Source organism: Bufo bufo, chromosome 7 (genome assembly GCF_905171765.1).
Source record: "Bufo bufo chromosome 7, aBufBuf1.1, whole genome shotgun sequence".
Taxonomy (NCBI): Eukaryota; Metazoa; Chordata; class Amphibia; order Anura; family Bufonidae; genus Bufo; species Bufo bufo.
The window spans coordinates 205676022-205692710 of record NC_053395.1 but is presented as its reverse complement, the minus strand read 5'-3'; the positions used below and the strand labels follow the sequence as shown (position 1 = coordinate 205692710).

At 42.4% G+C, this 16689-nt stretch overlaps 1 protein-coding gene across 1 annotated transcript in view; it reads left to right on the top strand.

The window, feature by feature from the left end:
• Positions 1–10289, top strand: part of LOC121008672 (protein mono-ADP-ribosyltransferase PARP15-like) — a 54360-nt gene extending 44071 nt beyond the window's left edge. The window contains exons 9-12 of the mRNA XM_040441369.1: positions 2276–2321; positions 8900–9045; positions 9437–9611; positions 9898–10289. Coding sequence (XP_040297303.1) covers positions 2276–2321; positions 8900–9045; positions 9437–9611; positions 9898–10196 — 666 coding nt within the window. The 3' untranslated portion in view covers positions 10197–10289. The remainder of the gene's footprint in view (positions 1–2275; positions 2322–8899; positions 9046–9436; positions 9612–9897) is intronic.
• Positions 10290–16689: the final 6400 nt, after the last annotated feature.

The following is a 16689-nucleotide window of genomic DNA, read 5'->3' as shown; positions in this document are numbered from 1 at the left end:
AAGATCCAGGCCGTCCAGAATTGGCCTGTCCCCCGCAATTGGCGGATGGTGCAGCAGTTCATTGGCTTTGCCAATTTTTACTGCCGATTCATTCGGAACTTTTCAGCGATCTGCGCTCCCATCACTGCACTGACCAGGAGCAACACCCTGTTTGAATGGACCCCGACGGTCCAACAGGCATTCCAGCACCTCAAGAGGCTGTTCACACAGGCACCTATACTGGTACAACCGGACGCCTCTTGCCCGTTTTTACTGGACACCGCCGTCTCCGAGGGGGCTATTGGGGCTGTTCTCTCCCAGGTCCAAGGGGAGAAGCAGCTTATCCATCCCGTTGCCTTTTATTCCCGCAAACTCACTGGGGCCGAAAGCAACTATGATGTGGGTGAGAGGGAGCTGCTCGCCATCAAGGACGCCCTGGAGGAATGGAGACATTTGCTGGAGGGAGCCGAAAACCCTGTGGTGGTGTACACAGTCCATCGCAACCTCGAGTATCTCCGCAGTGCCAAGCGACTGCGTCCTCGACAAGCCAGGTGGGCTCTCTTTTTCTCCCGTTTTCGTCTCCAGATTACCTATCGAACGGGATCCAAGAACGGCAGGGCTGATGCCTTGTCCCATATGTGCTCCTCCGAGGCCGATCCTGCCAGCCGCATACTTTCTAGCCACCCAACACTCCTTGATTGAGAGGATCCGACGGGCCAGTACACCAGCTCCAGAGGAGGCAGCCCATCTGCCAATGAAGCAGGGGCTTCGTTACCACCAACAGTGGATCTATGTCCCAGTCTCCCAGCGACTGCCTGTACTACAGCATCACCATGGCCACCCAACACAGGCCACCGAGGTAGGCGCAACACCACGGAATGCATCCTACGGTGGTTTTGGTGGCCCTCTTTGGCAGCCGACGTACGCTCCTTCATCGAGTCTTGTTCCATGTGTGCACTCTACAAACGTCCCACCTCAAAACCCGTTGGGTTATTACAGCCTCTGCCAGTTCCAACCCTTCCATGGTGCAACATAGCCATGGATTTCATTGTGGACTTACCGCCTTCACAAGCCTGTACCACCATCATGGTTACAGTCAGCCTGTCAGTACAGCAGAGTTAGAGAGAAACAAATAAAGCAGAGTGGAGTTTGCCTGCCAGTTTCATCCTAAAGCCTGCTGGAACCAAGACAAAGCCTGTAAACCGTTTTGTAGAACGTTTATGCAAAGTAAAGCTGCCATTGAACTTCATCTCAAGGTCTGGACTCAAGTTATTCCTTTATCCCCCAATTTTCCCCCCCATTTATTGCTTCGGAGCCAAAACCTGGGGTCCAGCTGTGTCCAGGTAGGATCACCATGACACATAGAGACATTTTAAGCCGCACTATACCACTCGGCAATTCCTACACTCGGGACACGCGTTATATAGAGAGCCCTAGGGGGAGGCGCCTGTTGCAGATACATTACATGTGATATGACATTAGTACAAACCATAACAAACAATTGCAGTTACCCCATCTGGAGTATTGCACATCTTGCTCTCAACATGTAGATTACAATATTGTAGCATTCCGTATGCAAACATGTGGAAATGTGGATGGTCAGAACTTCTTCCTCGATATATCATACGCCTGCAGAGCTGCAGCTGCTTAAAGATAGAGATGAATCAATAGAATCAGAACCAAAAAGGAATTTCTGGAAATTTACTCATCTCTTCAGAGACCTTACTCTACTGAAGATGCACTGTGCAGGAAAATCAGTGAAGGGAACATAGACCTAAACCAGGATATTCAGGATTGCTGGGGGATCTAACAGGTTGAACCCTCACCCCTCCCAAAGTGATGGCATATCCTAGGGAAATGAAATTATTATATAAAAAGGGACTAACCCTTTACATAGGTCCTGTCTATTGAATATAAGAGATGGGCCCCTGACGGCAATACACCTCTACTACCCTAATGATGTGCAGATTCATCAAAATTGATTTTTCATAGTTTTCTAAATGCGCTCTGGGGCTGACTTCTACCACTGCAGAACAGCTGATTGGGGGGCAGTGTCAATCAGATATTGAAGGCCTATCCTCAGTAAAAGAAGTGGACAACCCCTTTTTAATCAATGTTTCACAGTTGAGTCTGATCCATGGCAGCTCTAGGGCCTTAGGTCAATTTAAATCGGGTAATAACTGTATTGGGATTATTTGTATCTCGATTCTATTGGTTTCCTCAGTGCTTGCTCTTTTCCAGCACAATTATCTAAGCTTTTCCTGTGTTTAATGTATTTCTTTATATTTTATTCTAGGCACTCCAAAGGGAAGAAAGGATCGTGGCAGCAACACTTCATGGAGGTATATATGGTGACAAGGACAATATAACTCCTTAAAGGGCATCCGTCAGCAGATTTGTACCTATGACACTGGCTGACCTGTTACATGTGCGCTTGGCAGCTGAAGACATCTGCGTTGGTCCCATGTTCATATGTGTCCGCATTGCTGAGAAAAATTATGTTTTCAGATATGCATATGAGCCTCTAGGAGCAATGGAGGTGTTGCCATTACTCTTAAAGGCTCTGCTGTGTCTTCAACTGCCGCGCCCTCTGCGCTTAGGTTGACAGAGCCAGGAAGTGAAAAGGGTTAATCCTGTCAATCAAAGTTCAGAGGGTGTGGCAGTTGAAGACGCAGCAGAACCTTTAAAGGGAACCTGTCACCTGGATTTTGGGTATAGAGCTGAGGACATGGGTTGCTAGATGGCCGCTAGCACATCCGCAATACCCAGTCCCCATAGCTCTGTGTGCTTTATTGTGTAAAAAAAACTATTTTATACATATGCAAATTAACCCGAGATGAGTCAGAGCTTGAAAATATGACTCTTCTCTGATCACACAAGTAAGATATGACTCTTTTATGTTAATTATAATACTTATTAAATTCGTCTGCAAATGAAATTAAAAGTGTAATTTCTATGTTTAGAGTAACACAATGAACATTTAGAAATGCTCAGTGAGGATAGCATAGTAGAGGTGACAGGTTCCCTTTAAGAGTAACGGCAATGCCCCTATTGCTCCTAGTGGCTCATTTGCATTTGTTAAAACATCATATTTCTCAGCAATGCGGGCACATATGAACATGGGACAAACACAGATGCCTTCAGCTGCCAATTGCACATGCAACAGGTCAGCCAGTGTCATAGGTGCAAGTCTGCTGTCAGATGCCCTTTAATGACCAGCCTATTTTGGGCCTTATAACCACACTTTTTATTCATTCTTTCATCTTTACATTCCAAGAGTCGTACAGATGCTCCAGCATTTGCAAGCTTAAATTCCAGCAATCTGCAACATCATAGATCAAGTGGTGCAACAGCAGACCTTTCAATTCCGCAGCGCGTGCAATGAAATATATGCTACTGGTGATATAGAATATCCCTGTAAAATGCTTATTATTATTACTATTAAAGCACCATTCATTCCATGGCGCTGTACATATGGAAAAAGGTATACGTACATAATAAAAAACAAATGCAATAAGCTGGAACAAGACGATTTACTGGTACAGAAGGGGAGAGCACCCTGCCCGCGAGGGCTTACAATCTATACTTATGAACTGCAGAAACTTTGCAACAGGTTTTTGGACAAAAAAAGGCTGGCTCATGCACAGACAAAAAAAAAAAGAACTGGAATATATACACTGCGCGCAGAATTATTAGGCAAATGAGTATTTTGACCACATCATCCTCTTTATGCATGTTGTCTTACTCCAAGCTGTATAGGCTCGAAAGCCTACTACCAATTAAGCATATTAGGTGATGTGCATCTCTGTAATGAGAAGGGGTGTGGTCTAATGACATCAACACCCTATATCAGGTGTGCATAATTATTAGGCAACTTCCTTTCCTTTGGCAAAATGGGTCAAAAGAAGGACTTGACAGGCTCAGAAAAGTCAAAAATAGTGAGATATCTTGCAGAGGGATGCAGCACTCTTAAAATTGCAAAGCTTCTGAAGCGTGATCATCGAACAATCAAGCGTTTCATTCAAAATAGTCAACAGGGTCGCAAGAAGCGTGTGGAAAAACCAAGGCGCAAAATAACTGCCCATGAACTGAGAAAAGTCAAGCGTGCAGCTGCCAAGATGCCACTTGCCACCCGTTTGGCCATATTTTAGAGCTGCAACATCACTGGAGTGCCCAAAAGCACAAGGTGTGCAATACTCAGAGACATGGCCAAGGTAAGAAAGGCTGAAAGACGACCACCACTGAACAAGATACACAGGCTGAAACGTCAAGACTGGGCCAAGAAATATCTCAAGACTGATTTTTCTAAGGTTTTATGGACTGATGAAATGAGAGTGAGTCTTGATGGGCCAGATGGATGGGCCCGTGGCTGGATTGGTAAAGGGCAGAGAGCTCCAGTCCGACTCAGACGCCAGCAAGGTGGAGGTGGAGTACTGGTTTGGGCTGGTATCATCAAAGATGAGCTTGTGGGGCCTTTTCGGGTTGAGGATGGAGTCAAGCTCAACTCCCAGTCCTACTGCCAGTTTCTGGAAGACACCTTCTTCAAGCAGTGGTACAGGAAGAAGTCTGCATCCTTCAAGAAAAACATGATTTTCATGCAGGACAATGCTCCATCACACGCGTCCAAGTACTCCACAGCGTGGCTGGCAAGAAAGGGTATAAAAGAAGAAAATCTAATGACATGGCCTCCTTGTTCACCTGATCTGAACCCCATTGAGAACCTGTGGTCCAACATTAAATGTGAGATTTACAAGGAGGGAAAACAGTACACCTCTCTGAACAGTGTCTGGGAGGCTGTGGTTGCTGCTGCACGCAATGTTGATGGTGAACAGATCAAAACACTGACAGAATCCATGGATGGCAGGCTTTTGAGTGTCCTTGCAAAGAAAGGTGGCTATATTGGTCACTGATTTGTTTTTGTTTTGTTTTTGAATGTCAGAAATGTATATTTGTGAATGTTGAGATGTTATATTGGTTTCACTGGTAAAAATAAATAATTGAAATGGGTATATATTTGTTTTTTGTTAAGTTGCCTAATAATTATGCACAGTAATAGTCACCTGCAAGCACAGATATCCCCCTAAAATAGCTAAAACTAAAAACAAACTAAAAACTACTTCCAAAAATATTCAGCTTTGATATTAATGAGTTTTTTGGGTTCATTGAGAACATGGTTGTTGTTCAATAATAAAATTAATCCTCAAAAATACAACTTGCCTAATAATTCTGCACTCCCTGTAGAAGGGCACTCACAACACATGGAGTCACATCGAAATCGGAAAATTCAAATATATTACGATTTATTGGACATAATCTAAAATAGACGACAATGGCAATATAAAATCAGCAACAATGAAACAAACACTAAACGATATGTCATAGAAGTCAATAGAGCAATATAGATAATGTAAAAGTAATATAAAAAGGGGGGGGTTCTGATTAAAATGTCCAGTACCACAAAAAACGCAGGTCAACACCACATCAAGATTAGGTTCCTAAATCTGCAGGTGTGAGGACTTTCAATAATATCGTGATGAATAATCGTATAATCTGAGGCCGTCTATGTTTAAAACCATTTCGTGGCGTCCCACATTTTCGAATGGTGATAAAAAATCGGCACAGCAGCAATATTCGCTGAGTTAGATATAGGAATCTTTACTTATCTTTTATGTATAGGAGCTTGTTTGAGGCCTTCTGCTGGTAATCGCTGTAGCAGTGGTCAGGCTGTACACTGTAGGGTATGAAGATTTTTTGTTCGGCGTCCCACGTGTATCGAACTTAACTTTCGGCTTCCCACGTGTCACTACCTTCAAACACGGATTCGGTAATTATCAACCCAGGCACTACGATAGTCGAGTCCCGCACAGTCTATGGATCTTTTTCGGGTATAGCAAAAGTAAGTGTTTGCCTCTTCCTCGATCCTGTGGACGTTCCTCTCCAGGTACTGTGTCTTTCGGGTGATTAAAGTTCGTACTCCTTAGTCTTTTTTTTTCAAATAGATAAGCAAAGTCCAGTTAGTGTGGATTATGATGATATCCCCACTATGCAAGTCAATAAGTTAAGCATCAAACGCGTTTCGGAGTGTTACTTTACTCCTTCCTCAGTGGTAATGCTTGCATAGGGTGTTTGCTGCTTTTATATCCCTCCTTCCTGAGTTCCTTAAAAAAAGTGGACTGGATTCCAATAAAAAAAACTCTTATAAATGAGGTTGCGATTTTGATGCGTTTTGATGCGTTTTTTGTGTTCAATGCGTTTTTTGGTTGTATGGCCCATAATTGTCCTGTACATCATAACTGATGGGTCATTTTCTATTGCAAATATTGCTTTCACTAAATACAATAAAATTTATAATAAATATTACATAAAAATATTCTGGAATTAAAACAAAATACAAATGCACAAAATCTAAGAATATACCGTAATACAGATGCACAAAATCTAAGAACATGAGGTATACTTTAATCTTCAACTAATAGTTGGCTTAAATTGTGTTGACTCAGATTGGGCCCTCACCCAATGAGGCAGCCTCTGAAAATGAGACTGTGCGCAGGCGCGATGCGATCCCGGCCAGTGAGGGTGCCGGGCGCATGCGCTGAAGATGGCCGGGGACACTAGTAGCCGCCCAGCGAAGTGAATATTGATGAGCTGGGCGGCGCTTCAAACGGCAGTTGTGGCGAGGCTAGCTGGGCGCAAGCTGAGGTGAAACACCGCCCCTTGGGCAGATTGAACCCGATTCCAGCAGGTTATAAAACTTCACATTACTGTAGTTATAAGGTGGACAGGGGGGATACCTACATGATTCTTATACACTTTATAAGACCTGTACGGTCATATATATACCTTAATATGCTTTTTGGCCCTGTCAGTGTCCCTTTAAAGTATACCTCATGTTCTTAGATTTTGTGCATCTGTATTATATTCTTAGATTTTGTGCATTTGTACTTTGTTTTAATTCCAGAATATTTTTATGTAATATTTATTATAAATTTTATTGTATTTAGTGAAAGAAATATTTGCAATAGAAAATGACCCATCAGTTATGATGTACAGGACAATACTGGGCCATACAACCAAAAAACGCATCAAAAACGCATCAAAATCGCAACCTTATTTATAAGCGTTTTTGAATTGGAATCCAGTCCACTTTTTTTAAGGAACTCAGGAAGGAGGGATATAAAAGCAGCAAACACCCTATGCAAGCATTACCACTGAGGAAGGAGTAAAGTAACACTCCGAAACGCGTTTGGTGCTTAACTTATTGACTTGCATAGTGGGGATATCATCATAATCCACACTAACTGGACTTTGCTTATCTATTTGAAAAAAAAAGACTAAGGAGTACGAACTTTAATCACCCGAAAGACACAGTACCTGGAGAGGAACGTCCACAGGATCGAGGAAGAGGCAAACACTTACTTTTGCTGTACCCGAAAAAGATCCATCGACTGTGCGGGACCTCGACTATCGTAGTGCCTGGGTTGATAATTACCGAATCCGTGTTTAAAGGTAGTGACACATGGGACGCCGAAAGTTAAGTCCTATACACGTGGGACGCCGAACACAAAGTCTTCATACCCTACAGTGTACAGCCTGACCACTGCTACAGCGATTACCAGCAGAAGGCCTCAAACAAGCTCCTATACATAAAAGATAAGTAAAGATTCCTATATCTAACTCATCAAATATTGCTGCTGTGCCGATTTTTTATCACCATTCGAAAATGTGGGACGCCACGAAATGGTTTTAAACATAGACGGCCTCAGATTATACGATTATTCATCACAATATTATTGAAGGTCCTCACACCTATAGATTTAGGAACCTAATCTGGATGTGGTGTTGACCTGCGTTTTTTGTGGTACTGGACATTTTAATCGGAAACCCCCCCTTTTTTATATTACTTTTACATTATCTATATTGCTCTATTGACTTCTATGACATATCGTTTATTGTTGTTTGTTTCATTTTTGCTGATTTTATATTGCCCTTGTCGTCTATTTTAGATTATGTCCAATAAATCGTAATATATTCGAAGTTTCTGATTTCGATGTGACTCCATGTGTTGAGTGCCCTTCTATATATTCCAATCCTGCAACATTCCTAATCTCTTGATTTGGGTGCATCAACCTCAGTTGGAGCACCGTAGAAATCCTAAATCAGGGTGAGCCGCCCCATATACTCTATATTTTTTTTTAAAAAAGAACTCTCTCTTTAAATAAACTTTTGCAGTGCAACACACTGGTGATTGTACATGGCGACTTTTTGTAGCACGACTGACTGATTTTAACTATTTCTGCAGTCCAAATGAATGCATTCAGTTGAATTCAATCTTGTGGACTGCAGCTGTCATTCAATAATTAAAAGTTGTGCTACAAAAAGTCGCAGTGCAGCTCAGGCCTTAAATGGCTGGCTTGTGTGTGTAATTGATGTTTGAGACATGGCAGACACATCCTCTCACATCAGGGACTGAGCTTACAATGGCGTCTGTGCTTCACAGCTGGCACAGAGCTTAAACAGGCCAGCCAATATCCTCCCTCCTGATTGGCTGTCAGGCTGACTGCAAAGCATTGTGGTCAAGCCCTCCAGCTAGGGCCCCTCCCAGGGTCATGTCATCCCCTGAATTCATCTTCCCTACTCTTTTTTCCCCCTCGCTATTCTACTAAATTTTAAATGTAAAATGGAAATTTTGGTAACATTTTTGTGAAATTAGTGACAAATCCAATTTGCCTAGCATTGATTCGCTCATTCTCTTTACATTATAATAGTTCAGAAACGGTCAAGTATCAGGCAGAGCATTGTTACAGTATATTGGAAAATGGCATACAATCGAATACTGCAGGACAATAGGCTGTACTGGATCGACAGATGTCTTTTTTCAGCCTTACAAACTGTTATTATGTTTTGTTTGTTTCTCCTACAGTAACATTTAGCTATCCCATGACATGGACAGACATTGCGACAAGTGAATTTCAGGAGGTAATACTTGACGAAAAATCACAAGAATACAAAAACGTCAAAGATAAATTCATCAAAACCACATTGGCGAGTAAATATGAAGTTACGGAGGTAGGTGCAGCGTCCAGGAAACCCAATTAAACAACTACAGAGTTAGGCCTCATGCACACGACCGTTGTTTGGGTCCGCATCCGAGCCGCCGTTTTGGCGGCTCGGATGCGGACCCATTCACTTCAATGGGGCCGCAAAAGATGCGGACAGCACTCTGTGTGCTGTCCGCATCCGTGGCTCCGTTCCGCGGCCCCGCAAAAAAAATATAGCATGTCCTATTCTTGTCCGCGCTTTGCGGACAAGAATAGGCATTTATATTGCCGGAAGGCAACACGGGCGGCTTCCATTTTTTGCGGATCCGCGGTTTGCGGATCCACGGCACGGTCGTGTGCATGAGGCCTTACAAATACAAAAGACATGGATTCACAACTTTTTTTTTTTTGTCTTCTAGATCAAACGTATTCAGAACATAAAATTATGGCAGAGTTTCACCATTAACAAGCAAGCAGTGAACAGGAAGAACCCTGGCCGGAAGAATATAAGCCACTTGTACCATGGCACACGTTCCGATGCCATTAACAACATTAACCGTGATGGATTCAACCGGGTCTACTGTGGTATGAACGGTAAGATAGCGGGCAGCTAATCTATGGCCAACACTCACCCCCAGAAAATTACAACGTCCACCAAATTGATTGATCTAATGCATTAACAGTCTGGCAGCAGCTTATCTTCTGGAACAAAGGATTGGGCATGTTGGATTCTGGAATTAGTTGGGGACCCAATTAAATCATCAAACATTACTAGCAAAATCGTCATGTTCAGCCAATGTTTATGTAGTGTGTATGGCCAGCTTGTTCCTATTTGGTTGTCTGGTGAACATTATTAAAATCTCTGAATTCATTCCGGCAGGAACATCCTATGGGAATGGGACCTACTTCGCAGCCAATTCACGATACTCTTGTAGTGACAGATATTCTCATTCTGATGCTAATGGGAACAAATACATCTACCAAGCCGCAGTGATAACCGGACGGTACTGTGTGGGAAATTGCTCCTACAAGGAAGCTCCACATATCGATGGTGACGTCAACAAAGGCCGTTATGATTCAGTTGTGGATAACGTCGAGAACCCCAAAGTATTTGTTGTTTTTCACGATGATGTTGCCTACCCTGAATATCTCATCACCTTCAAGAAATGCACATCGTAAGCTGTTGAGAAGATTGTGTCTTAGAGCATCGTACTTTTCTAAAACAAGATTTGTCAGATATCAAGGGGGTCATTTATTAAGCTGAAATACACCTATATAACATCATAACTTCAGCGGAACCACTGCCAGCTTAGGGGTTTATTAAGACCAGCGTCTAAAACGCTGGTCTTAATAAATGTGCCCCCAAATGTCCACCATATGAACAGTGTGTGTGAATTCTGTGATGTATGTCAAAGACGAGAGAGGTTGAATCCCATCAAAGGAGTCTTTGCCAAACCTTGCTATGGTAATCTGGTTTTGGTATATGGTATTTACATGAGCTGTTCATGCGGTGGTGTGAATGAAGACCAAGGCTCACACACAGTAGAATCTTCTGCAGGACGATAGATGATGGCAGCCAAAGTGATTCACTCACAGCCATTAATTCAAATACTAATGCTACACTATTGCCATATTAGTAGAAATGTTAAGAGTACAGTATATTGTGTTCAGAAATTATTCTTAAGGACAACCCCTTCTCATATGCCCTGTTATGGCCTAAAGAATTCATAGAAAGGGCCCCCTTCTGTGAGCAAGATCAGAGAGCTACTAAATATCGGGCAAGCACAACATTCCTGTATTGTCCGTGCTTTACATGGTTGGTTGTTGAGTTCAATGTCGTCATGTAATACTAAATTTCCCCTGCAGTGGCCGCTGTAGAGGAAATATCTCTCTATAACTTTTTCCAGCATAAACAGCTGATCACTGGGGGTTATAGAAGCCCGACCTGTGGTGATCGGCTGATCGCTAGGTGAACCTTATTTTAAGGGGGGGGGGGGGGGGATTGTCTTCATCAAAGAACCCTTTTAAAAAGGATGTTTGCAAATTTGTAATGCTATATCTCTACATTTGAATGCATATATTTTACATTAAAAACTGTGTAAGAACTCTGCAAATCATGACTGCTTTTATTTAACTGCAGGTAAAGATTATAATCCATCGGCACTGCAAAGTTAGTGGCTATAATAGCTGGAAATAATACTGTGTAAAAAACACTTATGTCACTTATGACTTTGTATTGTGTAGTATTCTACACATTGTGATGTGTGGATCGCGAATATTCTAATCGCAAATTTTTATTGCGAATATAGGCACTTCGAGAATTCACGAAGATCTAGAATATAGTGCTATATCTTCGTAATCGCGAATATTCTAGATTTTTTTTCATCAGTACCCTCCTGCTTCTTGATTGTGGGCCAATGAGAAGGCTGCAATATCTTTGTCTGAGCTTAGCAACATCCCTAGCAACCAATAGGAAAGTTGCCTACCCCTTACTATATAAGAACCTCCCCAGCAGACATTTTCTACAATTTTTTGCAGTTCTGAGAGAGAGAGAGAGAGCAGTGACATTGCTGTGCTCTGTGCTTTCATCTGGATCTTATTTCTTATCCAATTACATTAGATAGTTAGCTCATATATATAATACAGATAGTTAGTGGGAGATAGTGTAGTTTAGATAGTGATATAGTTTAGCTGGTTCCAGTGCAGGGTGTTAGGCAGTGTGATAGGAATTACTGTGCTGTGATGGGGATTAGTGTCTTTGTCTTTCGTCTTTGAAAAAAAAAATGTAATTTGCTGTCTGTTTTTCTGAATCCCTATTTTTAGATTTTTGCCCCTTTGTCGCAAACCCAATAAAGTCATCCCAAAGTCCATCTTGGAGTTAATCAGAATTAGTGGGTTTTTGTTTGTCCACCCGCCTCTTGAGGATTGACCACAAGTTCTCAATGGGATTAAGATCTGGGGAGTTTCCAGACCATGGACCCAAAATGTCAACGTTTTGGTCCCCGAGCCACTTAGTTATCACTTTTGCCTTATGGCACGGTGCTCCATCGTGCTGGAAAATGCATTGTTCTTCACCAAACTGTTGTTGGATTGTTGGAAGAAGTTGCTGTTGGAGGGTGTTTTGGTGCCATTCTTTATTCATGGCTGTGTTTTTGGGCAAAATTGTGAGTGAGCCCACTCCCTTGGATGAGAAGCAACCCCACACATGAATGGTCTCAGGATGCTTTACTGTTGGCATGACACAGGACTGATGGTAGCGCTCACCTTTTCTTCTCCGGACAAGCCTTTTTCCAGATGCCCCAAACAATCGGAAAGAGGCTTCATCGGAGAATATGACTTTGCCCCAGTCCTCAGCAGTCCATTCACCATACTTTCTGCAGAAGATCAATCTGTCCCTGATGTTTTTTTTGGAGAGAAGTGGCTTCTTTGCTGGCCTTCTTGACACCAGGCCATCTTCCAAAAGTGTTCGCCTCACTGTGCGTGCAGATGCGCTCACACCTGCCTGCTGCCATTCCTGAGCAAGCTCTGCACTGGTGGCACTCCGATCCCGCAGCTGAATCCTCTTTAGGAGACGATCCTGGCGCTTGCTGGACTTTCTTGGACGCCCTGAAGCCTTCTTAACAAGAATTGAAGCTCTTTCCTTGAAGTTCTTGATGATCCTATAAATTGTTGATTGAGGTGCAATCTTAGTAGCCACAATATCCTTGCCTGTGAAGCCATTTTTATGCAACACGTTTTTATGGCACGCGTTTCTTTGCAGGTCACCATGGTTAACAATGAAAGAACAATGATTTCAAGCATCACCCTCCTTTTAACATGTCAAGTCTGCCATTTTAACCCAATCAGCCTGACATAATGATCTCCAGCCTTGTGCTCGTCAACATTCTCACCTGAGTTAACAAGACGATTACTGAAATGATATCATCAGGTCCTTTAATGTCAGCAATGAAATGCAGTGGAAAGGTTTTTTTGGGATTAAGTTAATTTTCATGGCAAAGAAGGACTATGCAATTCATCTGATCACTCTTCATAACATTCTGGAGTATATGCAAATTGCTATTATAAAAACTTTAAAAGCAACTTTTCCAATTTCCAATATTTATCTAATTCTCAAAACTTTTGGCCACGACTGTACACTTCACGCATTGCACCTGCGCAGAAAACTCTCTCGTGTGAAAGGGGCCTTAGGGTCTGAATTCTGGGGCTTGAGTTATCTCTGGGGTGCTTTCACAGTGAAATAGATCCCCTCCCCCTCTTCTTTAAACAACCGTCCCAATGTAACAGCTCCCATTGCCCCTTCCTTCCTCACATGGAAGCCATGCTGCTGCTGCGCTTAAAGGGGTTGTCCAGGATTACAAAAACATGGCTGCTTTCATCCAGGAACAGAGGCTCACCTGCACACTGGAGATGTGTGGCATTTCAGCTTAGCACCATTTGGTTCAGTAAAGCTGAGCTGCAATACCAGTCACAGCCTATGGAGAGGTGTGGCACTGTTCCAAGAAGAAAGCAGTGTTTTTCTAATCCTGAACAACCCCATAATCCTCTTCACACATTCTGACATAAAAATATGCCAGTGGAGCGTGAGAGGTAGATGGAGCAGGGTCATCAGCTGAATTAGCTCCATACCCTGGAGGTAACGCCGTTCCCAGTCATTTAAAGGGGCTACCCCATGATGAATGTATAAAATGGAAATCAAACATCATATATGACAATCTCTTTCTAACAAAGCTCCAACCCAGTCCTACAGGTGCGTCTCAATAAATTAGAAGATCATCGAAAATTTAATTAATTACAACTCGGGTGACATCCGTTTTTGGTCTGTGGTTTTCACAGATCGTTGCTAAAAGATGCTCTGGAAACTAATTATCAGCCTAGCAGTGTACGTGAAACACGGATGACACACAGACTGAAAATCACGGATCAAACACGGAGGGATCACGGACAGTGGATGCCATCACGGACATGAACATGTGAATGAGGCCTAAGTCACATTCAGTCTCTTCATCCTTCATTCTGAGGATAGTGGGGATGTCGGCGTTCTGACTGTTCAGGACCGGATGGTATATCGCTGCACATTGCCATCAATTACTGTGGCTACTTTCACATCTGCGTTTTTGCTGGATCCGTCATGGATCAGCAAAAACGCTTCCCTCAGGATAATTCAACCGTCTGCATCCATTATGAACAGATCCGGTTGTTTTATCTCTATAATAGCCATGGCGGATCCGGCACTAAAACCATTGTAAGTCAATGAGTGCCAGATCCATTTTCTTTGTGTCCCAGAAAACGGATCCGGCACCACTGACTTACTTTGTGTTTCGTGCCGGATCCATCCTGCTCCACATCCCATGGCACACTCAAAAACGCTGCTTGCAGTGGTTTTCTGTCCGGCATGGGAACGCAACCAAACGGATGCATCTGCTGCATTCCGATCCGTTCAGTTTTGTCCCCATTGACAATGAATGTAAAACGAAAGCGTTTTCCTCCGGTATTGAGATCCTATGACGTAGGAAAGGAAAAACGCTGGAAAGGAAAAACGCTGATGTAAAAGTAGTAACTTTCCTGTATATTTACTATATAAACTACATTTTATTCTCTTGGAAGTTTCCTTTAAGAATTCATGAACTTCTTTTCAGCTAGCATAACTTCATCTCTAATTTAAGGAAAGGGTATAGTATTAAGGAGAAGGCTTTAAAAGAAGCAGCGATATCAGCTATGAATGACTTTTCTAGGAATAAGAAGAAAATAGAAAAGCCAGGCAGAATGCAAGTCAAGCATACTCTGATTTCTTGCTTGATAAGGCCCAGCAGAGATTATTCTTTAAGGGTCAAAAATATTTCACCGAATCAGGTCGTCCGGGAAAACTCCTCTCGAGGGTGATTTCCAATCAAGATAAAAAAAACAACAGATAGGTAACATCTGTCTTGCAGATGGTAGAGTTGTTAAAGATCAAGAGTGTATAAAGGGGACTTTTCTGAAACATCTCTCAGATCTATATAAAGCAGATATATTACGGATGAAATGATGGACTCCTATCTGGATGCCATTTCTTTTCCAGTCCTTACAGATATTCAAAGGGAATCGCTTGAGGTAGCGTTTTCCCTACAAGAAGTAGAGGCGGCAATTAAAGCATGTTCTGGTAACTCCTCCCCAGGGTCAGATGGTTTTCCATATGAATTTTACCGTAAATATAGGGAAGTCATCCTCCCTAGTTTATTGAGGGTATTCACTGACTCATTGGAAGATGGGACCCTACCGGAATCAATGACAGAGGCTGTAATAATATTAATATTAAAAAAAGGTAAGTACCCCTTGGATTTGGGGTCATGTAGATCCATATCCTTACTAAATACTGATGTGAAGCTTCTCTTAAGGATTCTGACTACAAGACTCTCCAAGGATATTCCTTCAATTATACACCCAGATCAGAACGGGTTCATTCCAAATAAGGGTACCCATTATAAACTTCATCGGTTATTTGCGGACATTCAGTCTTCTGGGGGGTCTCTCGCTCCATCCTGTCCTTGGATGCTTCCAAGGCTTTTGACAGGGTGGAGTGGAGATTCCTCTGGAAGGTATTGGGTAGGATGGGGTTTGGAGACAGATTTATAGATATGATCAAACTGTTGTATAGATCTCCTTTGGCGAGATTAAATATTAATGGGAGTTTGACAACGAGTTTTGCCTTGAATAGGGGCACTCGCCAAGGCTGTCCACTCTCCCCATTGCTATTTGATATTTATATCGAGCCCTTAGCTCTGGCTGTTAGGCAGTACTCTAAGATTGAAGGGTTTGGAACAATGGGGTTGGAGGACCACATCTCTCTATATGCGGATGATGTCTTATTTTTTTATAGATTATACTAATACAACACTTCCAAGACTCACCCAAATAGTTAACTCTTTTTTGGTAAGGTCTCTTATGCCAGAGGATACTATTGTACTCTCTACTGAGGGAATTCTGAGTATGTTGAATGTTTCTGATTCATTCCAATATTTGAGTATGATTATATCTCCCCAAGATTGAGGATTATCTTCAGCTTAATTTGATTCCATTATTAACTAAGCTGAGGTAAAAAATTGGGATATGGCTCCGACTTCCTTTATCTAGAGCTGATAGAGTCTACCTGGTCAAGATGGTGATTTTGCCCCAACTCCTCTATATTCTTAGGAATTCACCTATATGGATAGAGGATAAGTTCTTTAGGCTTATCGAGAGAATTATACAACGATTTGTTGTGGGGAAGAAAGTGGGTAAGGCTTTAATTGGAACACTTATACAAGCCATTGGAACATGGAGGATCTTCCCTATTTCAAGGGCTATTTTATAACTGGGCAATTATGGCTGTATGGTGAATGGGAGAAAAGTGTGTTGTGTACCACCTTGGTGAGGAGATCTTCGTATAACAACATACTCACATTATTGGAATCGGGGCAATTGATTGATGTGCAACAGGAATATAGAGAGGCTAAAAAGCTACTATCTAAGGCATGGGACACTATTAGAAGATGGCAGGGAATAAAAGGGTCTCTTCAGTGTACTCCCCTTTGGCATAATCTTCAACTACAGGCCTTAGATAAAGCAGCCGGGGACCAGTTTTGGCAATAAAATAATATTTTATATGTTACACAAGTGGTGAAGAACGGAGAGATACTTCCGTTCTCGGTGTTCG